This window comes from Cebus imitator, unplaced genomic scaffold, assembly GCF_001604975.1.
Source record: "Cebus imitator isolate Cc_AM_T3 unplaced genomic scaffold, Cebus_imitator-1.0 Scaffold70, whole genome shotgun sequence".
Taxonomy (NCBI): domain Eukaryota; kingdom Metazoa; phylum Chordata; class Mammalia; order Primates; family Cebidae; genus Cebus; species Cebus imitator.
Window position 1 is genome coordinate 5,596,705 of NW_016107385.1, and position 16,862 is coordinate 5,613,566.

The following is a 16,862-nucleotide window of genomic DNA, read 5'->3' on the forward strand; positions in this document are numbered from 1 at the left end:
TAATCTCTCAGGCCAGAGAGTCCTAATATTGAACACGTATTGTTTTATATTACTGCTACTTGGATTATTCTGTGCATTATACAGAATATCATCAAATGTAAGAATAGTGTCTTACTCATTTTTTATTTTCAATATCCCCTGGTAAATTATGATAAATCTACTGAGTAAATAAAGAAATTTGTTATTTAAAAAAAAAAAAAACTCTTGGCAAATCTACTTATTTTTCTATATAACTGAAAGGTTCAAGGGACTTTCAGAATTTTCCCATATAAATTATTATCTAGGAACTGAGTGATACATTTACATGGACACAGAAACCTAAAAATATACTTTCAGCTATTTACAGGATTATAATCTGATTTGGAACACATTTTGTGCCACAATTATTATGAGAGATTAGTGATACCAAAATCCAAAGGGGCACACTTATGTTAAGAGTACTTAGGGGCCAGGCACAATGGCTCACACCAGTGATCCCAGCACCTTGGGAGGCCAAGGCCATCGTTTGAGCCCAGGAGTTTGAGACCAGCCTGGCCAATGGCAAAACCTTGTCCCTACAAAAGATACAAAAATTAGCCAGGGGTGGTGGTACACACCTGTGGTCCCAAGCTACTCAGGAGGCTGAGGTGGGAGGATCACCTGAGCCCAGGGAGGTGGAGGCTGCAGTGAGCTGTGATCACATCACTGCACTCCGGCCTGGGCGACAGAGACCCTCTCTCAAAAACAAAACAAAACAAAACAAAACAAAACAAAACAAAACAAAACAAAACAAAACAAAACAAAACAAAACAAGAGTATTTAAGAGAGACCCTACAAAGAGGGTAGGACTTGAATTGAACTTTAAGAGATATTTAAGAGGTGATAAAGGAGTGGAGGAGGAAGTATAGGAATTGGAAGAGAAGAGACAGGCATTAATTATCAATTATTTTTTATTCCACTCTGAAATAATTCTCGTCTCTCTCTTCTTATTATTCCTTATCTATGTAAGCAAAAATTAGCTTTCTCTACCAACTCACCTAAAACATGCCATTTCCAAAATCTTCCTTAAAATTTAGGTAAACCCCTCCTTTTCCATACACCCTTTCTTAATCCACTGTGTACCAAAATTTTTCTAAATTTACTATATAATCTCTAATAACCACGTAATCTCTTAGATGTCTATAGTAAGCTTCTTGAGGGCAATGCAGTTAAGCCTCATATTTGTTTACCCTCTAAGGAACTTAGAACAAAGCCGAACTCACTGCAGATCCTCAGTAAATACTAATTAATTTAAGGCAGGGATAAAGGCTTAGAGGAGTGATGTATCTTAAAAATGGGGCAATTAAAGAACTTGAGTTTATACTAAAAACAGAATATAAACTAAGAGCCAGGGATGGCCTCAAACATCCATTTAAAAAATGCTGAACTGATCAATCAGGCAGACTCGTTGAAGGTTTTTATATTTGAGAATGGGACTATCATGACTAAATCCATATTTTAAAAAGACTTCTCAGCCCTGTAATCCCAGCCCTTTGGGAGGCCAAAGGGAGAAGATTGCTTGAGCCCAAGAGTTTGGGACTGGCCTGGGCAATATCGTGAGTCTACATCTCTACAAAAAGTAAAAAATAAAAAAACAGAGAAGTATGGAGGTGCATGCCTGTAGTTACAGCTGCTTGGGAGGCTGAAACAGGAAGAATGCCTGAGCCTAGAAGGCCGAAGCTGCACTGAGTTGTGCTCACATCATTGCTCTCCAGCCTGGGCAACAGAGTGAGACCCTGCCTGAAAAAAAAGGGAGAAAAAAGATTTCTCTATAAAAGTTAGTTCTGGGGCCGGGAGGGTGGCTCACCTCTGTAATCCCAGCAGTTTGGGAGGCCAAGGTGGGAGGATCACAAGGTCAAGAGATCGAGAGCCATTCTGGCTAACATGGTGAAATCCCATCTCTACTAAAAATAGAAAAATTAGCTGGGCATGGTGGCGTGTGCCTGTAATCCCAGATACTCGGGAGACGGAGGTTGCAGTGAGCTGAGATCACGCCACCACACTTCAGCCTAGCGACAGATCGAGACTTCCCCTCAAAAAATAAAAAAAGTTAGTTCTGGAAAATTAGTCTGAATTAATAGTGAAGAAAGAATTCAAGAATCAAGTTAAAGGAACCCATGATAATGGGAATAGGGGGAAGAAATATAAAAGAGCTCAATAGAAGGTTACAGAGAATTAAAAGAAACAGAATAGCCAAAGAAGACAGTGAAGTATTCTGGACCTGACTATGATTATTCAATTAAAAAATCTCCAATAAAGTACAAATTTGTTTAATACTTTCAAAATATTTTAAATGCTTTAAAAAAATCCACTTTAAACAAATATTTAGAGGGCTGATTAACTTTGCAAAGAAACCTTACTTACCAAAGCAGGATACCATTCAGTCCTCTCAGTTGTAGACACCACACTTACAACTTTTCCTAGTAACTCATCATTGAGACGTCGCTTGTCTTCGTCTTCCTCTTCACTACTTTCTTCTTCCTTTTCATCTTCGGTACTAAAAGTTAGAATAACTTGATCATTATCCTAACACAAACTATTATTTGATACAAAGTATTGTGCATTTAATATGGTCAATTCAATTTCTAATGGATTACCCTTAAGTGGTAGCCTCTTCATTCTTACTGTAATTGAAGACATGGGTCCCTCCTTAGCCTCACAGAAGTATGTAGTCCTGAGCTACCTAGGTAACTCTGAGTTCACTTGACTAGATTAATGAGTGCTTGGACTTAGGCTCTCATGCCACCACCACCTGGGACAGAAAAACCTAATTACACACCATTAAGTACTTATTTTGCCAAATACTTTTTTTTTTTTGGAAGACCGCCCTTCCATTTTAATGCCAGATAATATAACTTTAATTTTCTAACTTGCTATGAAGATATCTCATTAAAACACACCTAGGGGTTTATTTAGGTAACTTATCTGGGTAACTAAAGTTTACCCTTATGTGTCAACAAATTTTAAGTGCATATATATATAATTATTATTATTTTTTGAGATGGAGTCTCGCTTTGTCACCCAGGATACAGTGCAGTAGCATGATCTCGGTTCACTGCAACCTCAACCTCCACCTCCCAGGTTCAAGCAATTCTCCTGCCTTAGCCTCCTGACTAGCTGGGATTACAGGCATGCACCACTACTCTAGCTAATTTTCGTATTTTTAATAGAGACAGGATTTCACTATGTTGGCCAGGCTGGTTTTGAACTCCTGATCTCCAGTGATCCGCCCACCTCAGCCTGTCAAAGTGCTGGGATTACAGGTGTGAGACACCGCACCCGGCAAAGCCTATAGTTTTAAAAATAAAAATAACTACGTACTCCCATTTGAGCTCTTAATGAATATACATTGAATCTGACAACTTCTTGAAGATACCCTGCAATGATAATGTTTGGTAATATTGCCATAATTACCATTATGTTGATAATGATTGATAATGTTGCAGTTTACTGAAATATACAGAGCTATTAGCTCTTATTAAATGGCTCAAAACCATTTAGCTCATTATATTTTTCTGGTTTTAATCCTTCATTTTTTCTCCTAGACTTCTCAGCTGTGTGACTCACTGACTACATTTACTAATCCTACCTATATTTTATTTTCACATTTCTTCCAATCTACTGCACTCAGAAACCAGATAACTCAATGTGTTAAAATTATAAGGGAGTTTTCTTTCTTTTTCTTTCTTTTTTTTTTTTTTAATTGAGACAGAGTCTCACTGTGTCGCCAGGCGCCAGGCGCCAGGCTGGAGTGCAGTGGCACTATCTTGGCTCACTGCAATCTCCACCTCCCAGGTTCAAGCAATTCTCCTGCCTCAGCCTCCCGAGTAGCTAGGACTACAGGTGCGTGCCGCCACGCCCAGTTAATTTTTGTATTTTTTAGTAGAGACGGGGTTTCACTATGGTCTCAATCTCTTGACCTTGTGATCCGCCCACCTCGGCCTCCCAAAGTGCTGGGATTACAGGCGTGAGCCACTGCACCCGGCCTGGGAGTTTTCAGTAGAAGTCTATGGAGCTAGCTTATGAATAAAAACTGGGTACTGAACTATTAAATATAGATCATGTCCTGAGTACTTATTACACACTGATAAATTTATATATATTATCAGTTGGGCACAGTAGCTCATGCCTGTAATACCAGCAATTTGGGAGGCCGAGGTGGGTATATCATTTGAGGTCAGGAGATGGAGACCAGCCTGGCCAATACAAGAAAACCCTATCTCTACTAAGATTACAAAAATTAGCCAGGTGTGGTGGCACATGCCTGTAGTCTGGCTACTCAGGAGGCTGAGGCACGAAAATCACTTGAACCTGGGAGGCAGAGGTTGCAGTAAGCTGAGATCGCATCACTATACCCCAGCCTAGGTGACAGAGTGAGATTCCATCTCAAAAAAACAAACAAAAAAAAATGAAAACTGTATACATTATCTAATCCTCACAAAATCCGCAAGACATTATTGTTACCATTTTCCTCAGCAATAAATTGGGAATAATAATATCTTGCGGGATTTTATGAAGATTTGAGTTAATACACATAAATGTAGTTAACTTTAAAGAGCTTAATTTTCCCAAAGTGATATATCTAATACATGGCTGAGTTGGGATTTCCATTTAGGATCCTCAGAGGTCTTTTATCACTTTCTGGTTTGCAGCTTAAGAGTTATTTGACTTTGCCTTCAAAGATATTCATTATACACTCCCCAGCAGCAGTGAGTACATATCTAATACCTGGATCTTGGTTTCTAAATATTATTTCCCACTAAAAGAAATGAGAAACCCTTGTAGAAATGGCCAATTCCAGATTGGCGCAGGGAAAAATTAACATGAGCCTAGGATACCTTCTCATGTCAGAAGGTGAAAAAGTGCTCAAGAAATGGTGAGGCCATATCAAAAGAACATAAAAGCCATTTTGGAAAGGCTCCCTTGGCTAAATCTGGAACAACCTGAATTATAACCCATTAAGTAAAATTAGAATCCATAGTGCTAGGAAAAGAATTTCATTATAGCTAAATGATAACTAAAAAATGTAGCAAATAGAAAATTCAGCATTTTGCAATCTTTATTAATAACTGATTCAGGTAAGAATTATTAGTGGATGATAAAACCTGTGAATGAAAGTTTGACCTCGAATAGAATATTTAAATAGGCTCAAAGTATCTCCATGCAGGCTTATAAATTACAAAAGAAAAAACGGTAACTATAATAATTCTGAAGCGGAGAACTTTGGTAGACACCACCTTAACCAGGTCATCAAAGTTAGTATCACCAAGTTTGGGACAAACTGATAATACTTTTTGCTGTGATTTCCTTGAGCACACAACATCACTTATAGAGTATTACTGTCTAAAATGTATAATCCGAATCTAACAATGAGAAAACAATCCGACAAACCTGTATTTGGAAACAGGTTAAAAGACTACTGGCTTGTGTTCTTCAAAAATGTCAATGTCATGGGGAAAAAAAAAAAGACTACAGAACTTTTTCCAATTAAAGGAAACTTAACCACATAAACTAAATGCAATGCATGATCTTGAATTGGATCCTGGAATCAGGGCAAGTGGGGGATACTATAAAGGCTATCATTGGAACAAGTGGTAAAGTTTGAAATATTAACCATATATTACGATAGTAGTCTATCAATGTTAAATTTTCTGAATTTGGTATTCATACTTTGGTTATGTAAGAGCATCTCCTTGTTCTTAAGCGTTAATTGATAAAGGGTCATGATGCTTGCCACTTGCTCTCAAATAGTTCAGCAAAATAAAATTATTATTATAAAATACGAAAATAATTACTATATATGTATAAAAGAGGGAATCATAAAGCAAATGTGTTAAAAAATGTTAAAAACTGGTAAATCTAGATAGAGTATATAGACATTAGGCTGGGCACAGTGGCTCACACCTATAATCCCAGCACTTTGGGAGGCCGAGGTGGGCAAATCAATCACTTGAGGTCAGAAGTTCGAAACTAGCATGGCCAACATAGCAAAACCCTGTCTCTACTAAAAATATAAAAATTAGCCGGGTGTGGTGGCAAGCCTGTAATCCCAACTACTTGGGAGGCTGAGGCAGGAGAATCACTTGAACCTGGAGGCAGAGGCTGCAGTGAGCTCAGATAGTGCCACTGTACTCCAGCTTGGGCAACACAATGAAACTCCATCTCAAAAAAAAACAAAAAAGAGTATACAGACTTTCATTGTATTATTCTTGCAATCTTTAAGTTTGAAATGTTTTTGAAACAAAAGATAAAAAACATATACTCATTTAAAATAGAAAAATCATCATATGAATTAAAAACTTTGGCAAAGTAACTTAAAACAAAAATAGTATTTTTGAAATAAGAGTTATCATCCTTCCTGGGCAAATAATGGGAATAATTAAGATCAAGGTCGACTCGGGGTAAAATGTCTAACGTAAGAATACGAGATGCTATGGAAAGCTTACCCAAATGAATTTAGCCATTCCAGGAAAATCACTTGTTTAATGTTATAATAATTGTAATTATAATGATACCACATATGAAAAACTCACACAGGAAGAGAAGACCTCCTTCCTCTGTTTGTCTTCTTTGCAATTACTGGAGTTCCAAAATGCTCTGGATTTGTTAATGGAAGCTGGTCAAGTGTCTGTATAAGAAACAGATTAATTAAATCACATTTTACCTCTAGATCAGTACCAACAGTTTAATCCAAATAGTTCATCCATATCACCCTACCTCACTCTCTGCAAAATGTCTCTCTCCTTTCAGACAAAGCGAGGTACGTCTCAATGTTCGCTCATCACCATCATCAAACACTATAATAAGCACAAGATATCGGAGAATTTATGCACACTAATGAAATAAAAACTTAAGCACACAATGCTCTTATTATTATCAGAGCTTAATATTTGTAAGAACCATTATTTTAGTCATTTTACAAAACCCTTACAGTACACATATCATGCCATATTTTTCATTCCATAGATACCAAAAACACAGGTTAAATGGCTGCCCATAACTGCTTAAGTATCTCCAGTTGTTTCAGTAACCCCTTTTTTTTTGAGACCTAGTTTCACTTTGTCACCCAGGCTGGAGTGCAATGGCACGATCTTGGCTCACTGCAACCTCCGCCTCCCAAGTTCGAGTGACTGTCCTGCCTCAGCCTCTTGAATAGCTGGGATTACAGGCATGTGTCACCACACCCAGCTAATTTTGTATTTTTAATAGAGACAGGGTTTCACCATGTTGGTGAAGCTGGTCTCCAACTCCTGATCTCAGATGATCCACCCATGTCGGCCTCCCAAAGTGCTGGGATTACAGGCGTGAGCCACCATGTCCGGCCTGTTTTTTTTTATTTCTATCACTATAGAACCACCTTCTTAACCCATCAGCAACCTAGTCAAGCATAAATATTAAATTAACTGCAATCACAGAAGAATGAACAAAAACCTGATTTTAAAAAAAGTATTATGGATTTTTCCACTAAAGCTATCAATAGTGTACCCCTAATTTCCAGAAACTGACTCCTGGTGATGCTACTGAATTATTCTACTGCTTCTGATTATTTGCAGATAACCTACTACACATGTACTGGCTGCCAAATTCTAAAGTCATTAGATACAAGTTCTTTCTTTTGTTAGAAAAGGATATAAGTAGTTTATTTAAAAATATACATATTTTTTAATAAACTAGAGACAAGGTTTTCCTATTTTACCCAGGTTCGTTTCAAACTCCTGGTCTCAAATGATCGCCCTGCCTCGGCCTCTGAAAGTGCATGGATTACAGGCATCTGCCACTGTACCCAGCTGAGTAATTAGAAATAAAGGTTGCAGTAAGAAAAAGACAGGCATGAAGCTTTTAGAGTAGGCGTGGTGGCTTATGCCTGTGGTCCCAGCTACTGGAGAGGTCAAAGTGGAATGACTGCTTAAACCAGGAAAACCAAGGCTCAAGCATGGTTACTGAGCCATGACTGCGCCACGGGGTGACAGAGCAAAATCAAGACTCTGTCTCAAAAAAAAAAAAAAAAAAAAAAACTGGCACATCAAGAAAACAGCTACAGAAAAAAAAAAAAAAAAAAAAAAGATATAAAGTCTTTTTAAAAAGAATCTTTAAAAAAAAACCATAAATACATAGATGCTTTCTCAAGTTTTTTACTTTTACTGCATATTTTTAAAAATCATACCACTTGGCAAGGCACAGTGACTCACACTTGTAATCCCAGCAGTTTGGGAGGCTGAGGAAGGCGGATCACCTGAGACTGGGAGTTCAAGACCAGCCTGACCAACATGGAGAAACCCCATCTCTACTAAAAATACAAAATTAGCCAGGCATGGTGGCGCATGCCTTTAATCCCAGCCACTTGGGAGGCTGAGGCAGAAGAATCGCTTGAACCTGGGAGGTACAGGTTGCAGTGAGTCAAGATCATGCCACTGTACTCCAGCCTGGGCAAGGAGGGTACCAAAAAAAAAAAAAATATATATATATATATATATATATATATAGTACTAACTTTCTTAATTCTAGATACTTTTCTATTGTAACAGATTAGGTTAGTATTAATTTTAAAAATTCTATATTACATTCGTTTAATATCTAAGAATCTTTTAGTTACTTATGAAATTACAATCCTGAATTATTTTCTTGAAAGGCTGCTTTATTAGCAAACACTTTGCCTTTAAATCCTACACTTACCTTTAATGAATAAGTTTTTCAAAAAGAAAATTATATAAAAGCTTTCAACAGTTAAATATTTGTCTACTTCAATCAGTTCTCTCTGTTAGACTAAACATACCTAGCTTAGATTCTCTTACATGCAGGAGACAATGTGGAGAAAATTAAAAACTCCTGAAGCACGTACTCAAAGAACCATGATTCTACAAAAGCAGCTGTGCTATAAACAGTCAATGATCCGGAAATTAATGACTAGCTGCAGGCATAACGACAGGTTAAAACACAACATCCTCCAATGATTACATCACTGATGTGCACTTGAGTAATAGTGCACTAAATATTTAATATAAAAAATTATGATTCATATAGTGTCAAGTCTAACCACTGTTCTTTTAAAATTTTTAAATCATGAAACTATCACAAACCAAACAATGTAATTCTTGTCAGTACTAGTGTCTATAAGTATAAAATTTCAAAAAGAATAAAACATAAAGGTTTTCACATTTTCTTAATGCTTATAATACCAAAGATGATGATACTAAACACACACACATTTAAATGGAGGCATGAAGAAGGAAAATGCAAATATAAGACCAACACTGCCAAATTTATATAATATGTTTTCCATAGTGTTTTATCATTAATCAATGGCAGCACTAAACCAAAATGTTCAATGAAAAATTTCAACAATTTCAACATTTCAAACAAAAAATTTCAGCAATTTTTGAATTTGAACAATTCAAAAATTTCAACAATCACTTCAAAATAAAATCAGATTTTTAGAGGGAAAAATTCATTTCACTTCAATATACTTTATCATGGATAGAAACATTAAATACAAACAAAGGGATTTCTCAAAAGGGGATTATAATACAAACAACTATTTTACAGTTTTATACAGGAACCCTCCCAACTTTAAGTGAAAAAAAGAAAGAGTTTAAGATTTATTTATTTAGAGACAGAGTCTTGCTCTGTCGCGCAGGATGGAGTGCAGTAGTGGCATGATTTCGGCTCAATGCAACCTCTGCCTCCCGGGTTCAAGTGATTCTCGTGCCTCAGCTTCCCAAGTAGCTGGGACCACAGTCGCATATCACCAGGCCCGGCTAACTTTTGTATCTTTAGTAGAGACAGAGTTTCATCATGTTGATCCGACTGGTCTCAAACTCCTGGCCTCAAGTGTCCCGCCTACCTTGGCCTTCCAAAGTGTGGGATTACAGGTATGAGCCACCGCACCCAGACTAAGATTTTTTTAATTCACAAAATTATACAAATATGTTTTTGAGTACCTTATAAATTAGTTAAATTATGTAATTTTTCAAGATATTCTGAAAATTACAGATGTGAACCACCACACCTGTAATCCTGGTGCTTTGGGAGGCCAAGGCAGGAGAATCCCTTGAGATCAGCAGTTGGAGACCAGCCTGGCCAACGCAGTGAGACCTTGTCTTCACCAAAAAAAATTTAAAAATTAGCTGAGTGGGGTGATATGTGCCCGTAATCCTAACTGCTCCAGTGACTGAGGTAGGAGGATTATTTAAGCCCAGGAGTTCAAGGCTGCAGGGAGCTATGATTGCCACTGCAGTCCAGCCTGGGCAACAGAGTGAGACTCTGTTTCTATACAAAATTAATTTTTTTTATAAAACCAACATTATGAACTTATTAATCAAGATATCCTATCAATGAATAAACTATGGTACAAATAGTAGGAAGAGGAAATATTTCTATTGCTCAAAAATAAAAACAAAAACATCCCCTTGAGTTGGTGCTATAAATTGTTCAACATTAAAGGGGAGGCCAGGAGCAGTGGCTCATGCCTGTAATCTCAATGCTTTGGGAGGCTAAGGTGGTAGGATTGCTTGAGCCCAGGAATTCAGGGCTGCAGTGAACTATGAATAACAGTACAACTGTACAAAAGTCTGGGAAAGACCTTGTCTCTAAAAAAAACAGAGCAAGACCCTGTCTCTAAAACAAACAAACAAAAAACAAGAAATAAAGCATTAGAGGATAAACTATTACCAGATTTTTTAAAAATGGAGTCACACTATATCCATGATCTCTTTCAAAATTGATTAATAAAGTTTAACAGAAGGGAAATTGATACCTATATTATGTAAGAAGCAGTTAGGACTACAGGCACATACCACCACAGTATCACCGACTCTAATGATAACTTCAGATCACTAATGATCCTAACTCTTATTTGATCCAAACCAGCAATGTGGTATCCTCTTTTGTTTCATTTTTAATTATCTGACATAATTTCTGGTATCTCATGAAACCAAAAAAGGTCATGGAGGTCATAAACACTTGGAACAATTTTCTGATTATACTCACATAATACTTTGCTAGGAACTGGAAATCAAGAAAAATTCCAGAAAAGAGCAATTAAGCTCAATAGGTAGTAGGTACTCACTGAAAGAAAAATATGGGATGTTCATGACCCAAGAGGTTATACATTTCATTTTGCCATATTTTTAAACCAACTGGTAATTCAGGTCATTATACTCTGATCATTCTTTATGTGATCCACTTCCTTCAATATCTAAATGTTCTTTACAGCAGTGCTATGTTGAGTTTTCTGAATGGAACAGTGCCTTTCAAAATCTTTTCATGAATTTCCTTCATGCACATAAGCGCAAAAATCTTTTAATATTTTGAATTTGTCTCCCAAATAAAACTGTTTCTCCCTATTTTTATAAGTGTGAACTACTTGCATCAGAATCACTGACATGCTTATTAAAGCATTCTTGTTTTGCCATCCCCAGGCCTACTAATTGGAGCGGCTTAAGGTCGTGAAATCCTCATTTTTCTAAGCAAGCACCAAGTGATTCTTATGTACACGAATGCTTGATACCTCAATTATACGCAATTAAGATGCTAAGCTCTTTGAGAACAAGAATTATACAATTTCTTCTGTAATTATCCAACACAGAAAATCACCATAGAAAATGCTTAGTAGTGACTAGTTTTTAGAAACACTAAAATGCTACTCATGTAGAGGACAGGGGTTGCTATTCATAATTGAATAATTACTCTGGGATGAAGAAACCAGAATGAGAAAATCTCAAAAGTATTCTTTCTGTAGAGCATACACATTTTATCAATAAAGCTTTACTGGTAATATGAGTATAACCTTTCTAGTGAGTGCAATATTATTATCTGAATATGCATCATATATTTTCTGTTGATTCTACACACACCTGTAATTTTTATCAGGTCTTTAACAAAGCAAAGTTGTATTTACTTATTCTCTAAAAGTTAACATTAAGCTTAGTTTTTATTTGTTTTTTTTGCGATAGAGTATCACTCTTGTTGCCCAGGCTAGAGTACAATGGCTCGATCTAGGCTCACTGCAACCTCAGCCTCCCAGGTTCAAGTGATTCTCCTGCCTCGGCCTCTTGAGTAGCTGGGATTACAGGCACCCACCACCAGCTACTTTTTGCATTTATAGTAGAGATGAGGTTTTGCCACGTTGGCCAGGCTGGTCTCAAACTCTTGACCTCAAGTGATCCACCCATCTCTGCCTCCTAAAGTGCTGCGATTACAGGTGCAAGCCACCATGCCCAGCTGCTTAGTTTTTACACATTTAACAAATATCAAAAGCCATAGCTAAGCTTCCTAAAAATACGTAGTTCAGAATAATAGCACCATTGTGAACCAACACCAAATTCTAGGAAGTCCACAAAGAATCAAAAGCTTAGAAAAAAGCAGTTACACACAGCAAATTGGTAGTACTAACAGAAGGCACAGGGTTAGAAACAGAAATTTTTAAGCAAAGCACAGTTCTTCACAACACTGAGCATCAACTGGATATGAATTATTTTTACCCAAAGCAACAAATCAAGTAAACTAAAAGTAAACCTAAATGATCGTTTCTTTTATATCTACAAGAAAATCACAAAATAACTACACCACTTAAACCAAGAAATAAGTATAAAAACCAACAATGCTATAGATTGGATGTTATCCACAGGATTTTGTAGTTTAAAAGTACTGAGAGAGAGAGATTTGGAAATGTTACCTAATGCTATTCTCATCAACATAATGACAGTAACTACTGAAGTACTACTTTTAGGTTTTAACTCACGTGTACTATGACACTTGTTGCTTCTTACTTTTAATACAGTAAAGCTATCTAAAGCCACTATAAGCATATGCATGGAATGTTAAGAACACATTCATATTAGGAGCATCTGTTTCTTTCTTGAAAGCTGTTTTTTGTTTTGTTTTGCTTTTGAGACTGAGTCTCACTCTGTCGCCTAGGCTGGAATGCAGTGGCTCGATCTTGGCTCACTGCAACATCCGCCCCCCAGGTTCAAGCGATTCTCCTGCCTCAGCCTCCCAAGTAGCTGGGATTACAGGCACGTATCACCATGCCTGGCTAATTTTTGTATTTTTAGCAGAGATGGCATTTCACCATGTTGGCCAGGCTGGTCTGAAACTTCTGACCTCAATTGATCCACCCACCTTGGCCTCCCAAAGTGCTGGGATTACAGGCATGAGCTACCATGCTTGGCCTTGAAAGCTGTTAATATGATCACCCACACTGCGTCAAAAATCAAAAAGTAAGTTACAATCACCTAGTCTTGAAGCTACTATGGTCAGAATTTTTTAAATCTATAAATTGTCTGGCAACATCTACATTACCCTCATATAAAATATGTAGCAATACAATAAAGACTGCAACTGTGCAATTTTAATTGCAATTATAAAAAAAGTGATCACAATAATGTGATCTAACTTTCTTGAAGAGAAACATCAAAATAACCTAAAACAAAAGTACATTCTTGGATGAAACAGACACAAGTGGCCAAGTTACTGTAAGAGATAATTATTTTTGTTACCTATGGGGGCATTCTTAGAATTTTAGCCAGCTATATCCAGTAAACTGACGGGAAATAATACATATTTCTCTGCCAACACAATGTTTCAGTGTATCCACAAACCACAGATATACGCAACCTTCAAATCAAATCTATGTGTTAAATTACTTAATTACTTACCCACAGTATACCAACTAGCATCTGTCAACTTGCTGATAATAGCTTCCTGAAAAGATCCATCAGATGTCCTTGTTTCAACAATAGCTCCCACCTAAAACATGAGTCCAAATTTCCTTACCAAATTTAAACAAATAAACCAAATCACTCCCACCAACCATATAATCTAGGTAAGAAAAATAAATACCACACTTATAATAATTCTATCTTACATGGTCTTAAATCTTTATCATTTATAGTACTTGTCTATTTATTATGCAATTTGAGTCCCAAAACACTTTGACAAAAGTTAGGTAGCTATTATGACCCCTACTTTACATAATGAAAACTGCAGTTCAGAAAGAGAAAAAAATTTGCAAAGTCCAGGATGAGAGCCCAGTCTCTTAAATCTTACTTCAGAGCTTTTCCACTGTATCACAGTGCCTTCAAGAAAATTAAATAGAATAACTGTAAAATTATAGGACAACCAAAATAGCCTCAATTTCCTTTCAAAGAAACATTGAATACCAGATTCAACATTTATATTTAAGGGACCTTTTAGATAAAGGTTCACCTGGAGAGAGAGAGATGGACCAGTCGACCTCCTTTCAGTTTCCAGACCTTTGCATATCAGATATTAACCAAAGTGGTACTCTGATATAACAGATTTATTATATAAACAAATGGTCAGAAATGGATGGAAAACATAATCTAGGTATTCATTAAATTGAATTAGAAAGTGAACATGGTTTACTTGGTAAATTAGAACAAGCAAAGTTTCAGGTTTATGATACTCAACTTAGAAGGCTAAACATCACCTCAGATACAGCAACAATGCGAAAAACGAAGTCAGGTATTCAGTTCAAGGATTCAAAACAAAAAGGTAGGTGAAAAACTCAACATGTTTATATATATTAAACTACCCTTCTAGAATATGTTTAGTATTCTAAAACTTTGAATATAGCTATTGCAATATTTAAACCCTTCATTTGGACTGTTTTCTGATTAACATTCTCATAAAATGTTAAATCTATGTAGAAATGTAAATTCAATAAATATGGTATAAATCTATGATTATTTTAGATTTTAAACTGTACAACATACATACTCTTAAAGGACCCTTTACTTGGTCATCTTGTACCAATTGTGTGGTATTATCCTGTTTCAGGAGTACCTGAAAAACATTTTGCAAAATAATTTGCATATTACTTTTAAAACATACACTTATAGTAACATTGTAACAATAAAGTCTCTAATTTATGCTTTCTTAGCACCCTGTGGCGACCTCTGCTATAAAACTTATTACATTCTCTTAACTGTGAGCTGCTTGAGGGCTGAGTCCTCCCTTCACTGCTATATTCCCAACAGTTAGCAAGTGTGAATGCATATTACCAGTACTTAGTAACTATTTACTGAATGAACTATATAATAATCTGTAGTGATTATTGAAAAAAAAAAAAAACCTGCCTTTATTGCTTTTTATTAACAAGTCACAAAAGGTTCTGACTGTCACCAAGTACACAAAGAACAAAAAAAGAGGATCAAACTGTATTGCCTATATGCAAGGTAAACAAATTAAAACCAGAACTCTCATCCTTTATAAAGTAAAGCTTAACAATAATCATAATACGCAATGATATAAACAAGTGCTCCCTTCCACTACACATCTAAATACAGAGTTGGTTACTATGGTCCAAGTAACACATGGTCCAAATAAATTCAAAATCTAGGTAATGTACATATAAGACCTCCTAAAACAATCATTATATTAATTTTAAATAAATACGAGCCACAATACTAATAACAAATTTAAATTGTTAAAGAATCCCAAATAAATACAGAGTAATCAAATCCTACATAGCTGACATGGTAAAAAGACTATATGAAACAAAAAGAAATGAATGTCAATTGGCAACTTATCATAATAAATACTTGAAGTTTCATCAAGAAAATTGAAATATAAAGTTTATAATAATCATAGATCCATCTAATTATCTACCCTACAAATCACACTCCTTTACTCAATGTTTCTCAAACTTTTTTTTTTTTTAGACAGAGTCTCAACCTCCAATTCCCCAGCTTAAGCAATTCCCATGCCTCACCACTATGCCTGGCTAATTTTTTTTCTGTTTTTAGTAAGGACAGGGTTTCAGCATTTTGGCCAGGCTGGTCTCAAACTTCTGGCCTCAAGTGATCTGCCCACACTGGCCTCCCAAAGTGCTGGGATTATAGGGCGTGACCCACCATGCCCAGCCTGATTCTCAAACTTTTAACATGCATCAGAAATATTTACAGGCCTTATTAAAACACAATTACTGGATCTTACTCCCAGAGTTTCTGATGAAGTAAATCTAGGGTGGGGAAAATTTGCATTTGGAACAAGTTCCCAGGTTAAGGCTGATGCTGCTGGTCTAGGGCCACACTTTAGGCATCACTGCTCTAGATCATTCATTCATTCAACAAATTTTGAGTGTCCACTATATACCACTATTCTATGTGTTGGGCATAGAACAAGTCAGACGTTTCCTCCTTTTATGGTGCTTAATTCTGATAGGAAAACATCGGATATATAAGTGAATAAACCAAACTGCAAACTGCAATATAGCATAATCTAATACCAATGACAATAACTGTATGACAAGCACAGTAAAACAATCTGGAAGACTGCATCAAATCTCTTTGGAGTCGTATCAAGGAGGACTTTCACAGTATTCTATACCACTGCAGGATGAATACAGTTAACAATGCTATACTACATGGTTTCAAATGGTGGCGACCAGGATACTGAATATTCCCAACACAAACAAATGAAAAATGTTTGAGATGATGGATAAGCTAATTATCCTGACTTAATCACCATACATTATATGTAGCAAAACATAACTATGTAGTCCACAAATATGTAAAATTATTATTTGTCAACTGAAATAAATAAAATTTTTTAAGGAGGAGGACTTAATAAACTATATTTATACCTCTATAATGTAAAAAATGTTTATAATAAGAATTGATTACTTTTTAAATTTAAGTATAAAGTAACAGAGACTATTAAAAATATATTCATATAAGAAAACTACTAGAAGGAATCACCAAAAAAAAAAAAAAGTTATTCCCGAATAAAAGCATCTTAAAAAAATAATTTTTCTTTTTTTCTGAGACAGGGTCTGGCCCTGTCATCCAGGCTGGAGTGCAGTCACACCACCACAGCTCACT

General features: G+C 36.1%; 1 protein-coding gene across 1 annotated transcript in view; it reads right to left on the bottom strand.

Moving 5' to 3' along the window:
* The window catches only part of ARID4A (AT-rich interaction domain 4A), a 71,093-nt gene that overhangs the window by 49,055 nt on the left and 5,176 nt on the right, over positions 1-16,862 (bottom strand). Inside the window, exons 4-8 of the mRNA XM_037739473.1 lie at positions 14,758-14,823; positions 13,674-13,764; positions 6,736-6,815; positions 6,552-6,646; positions 2,383-2,515 (exon numbers count right to left, since the gene is read on the bottom strand). Coding sequence (XP_037595401.1) covers positions 2,383-2,515; positions 6,552-6,646; positions 6,736-6,815; positions 13,674-13,764; positions 14,758-14,823 — 465 coding nt within the window. The remainder of the gene's footprint in view (positions 1-2,382; positions 2,516-6,551; positions 6,647-6,735; positions 6,816-13,673; positions 13,765-14,757; positions 14,824-16,862) is intronic.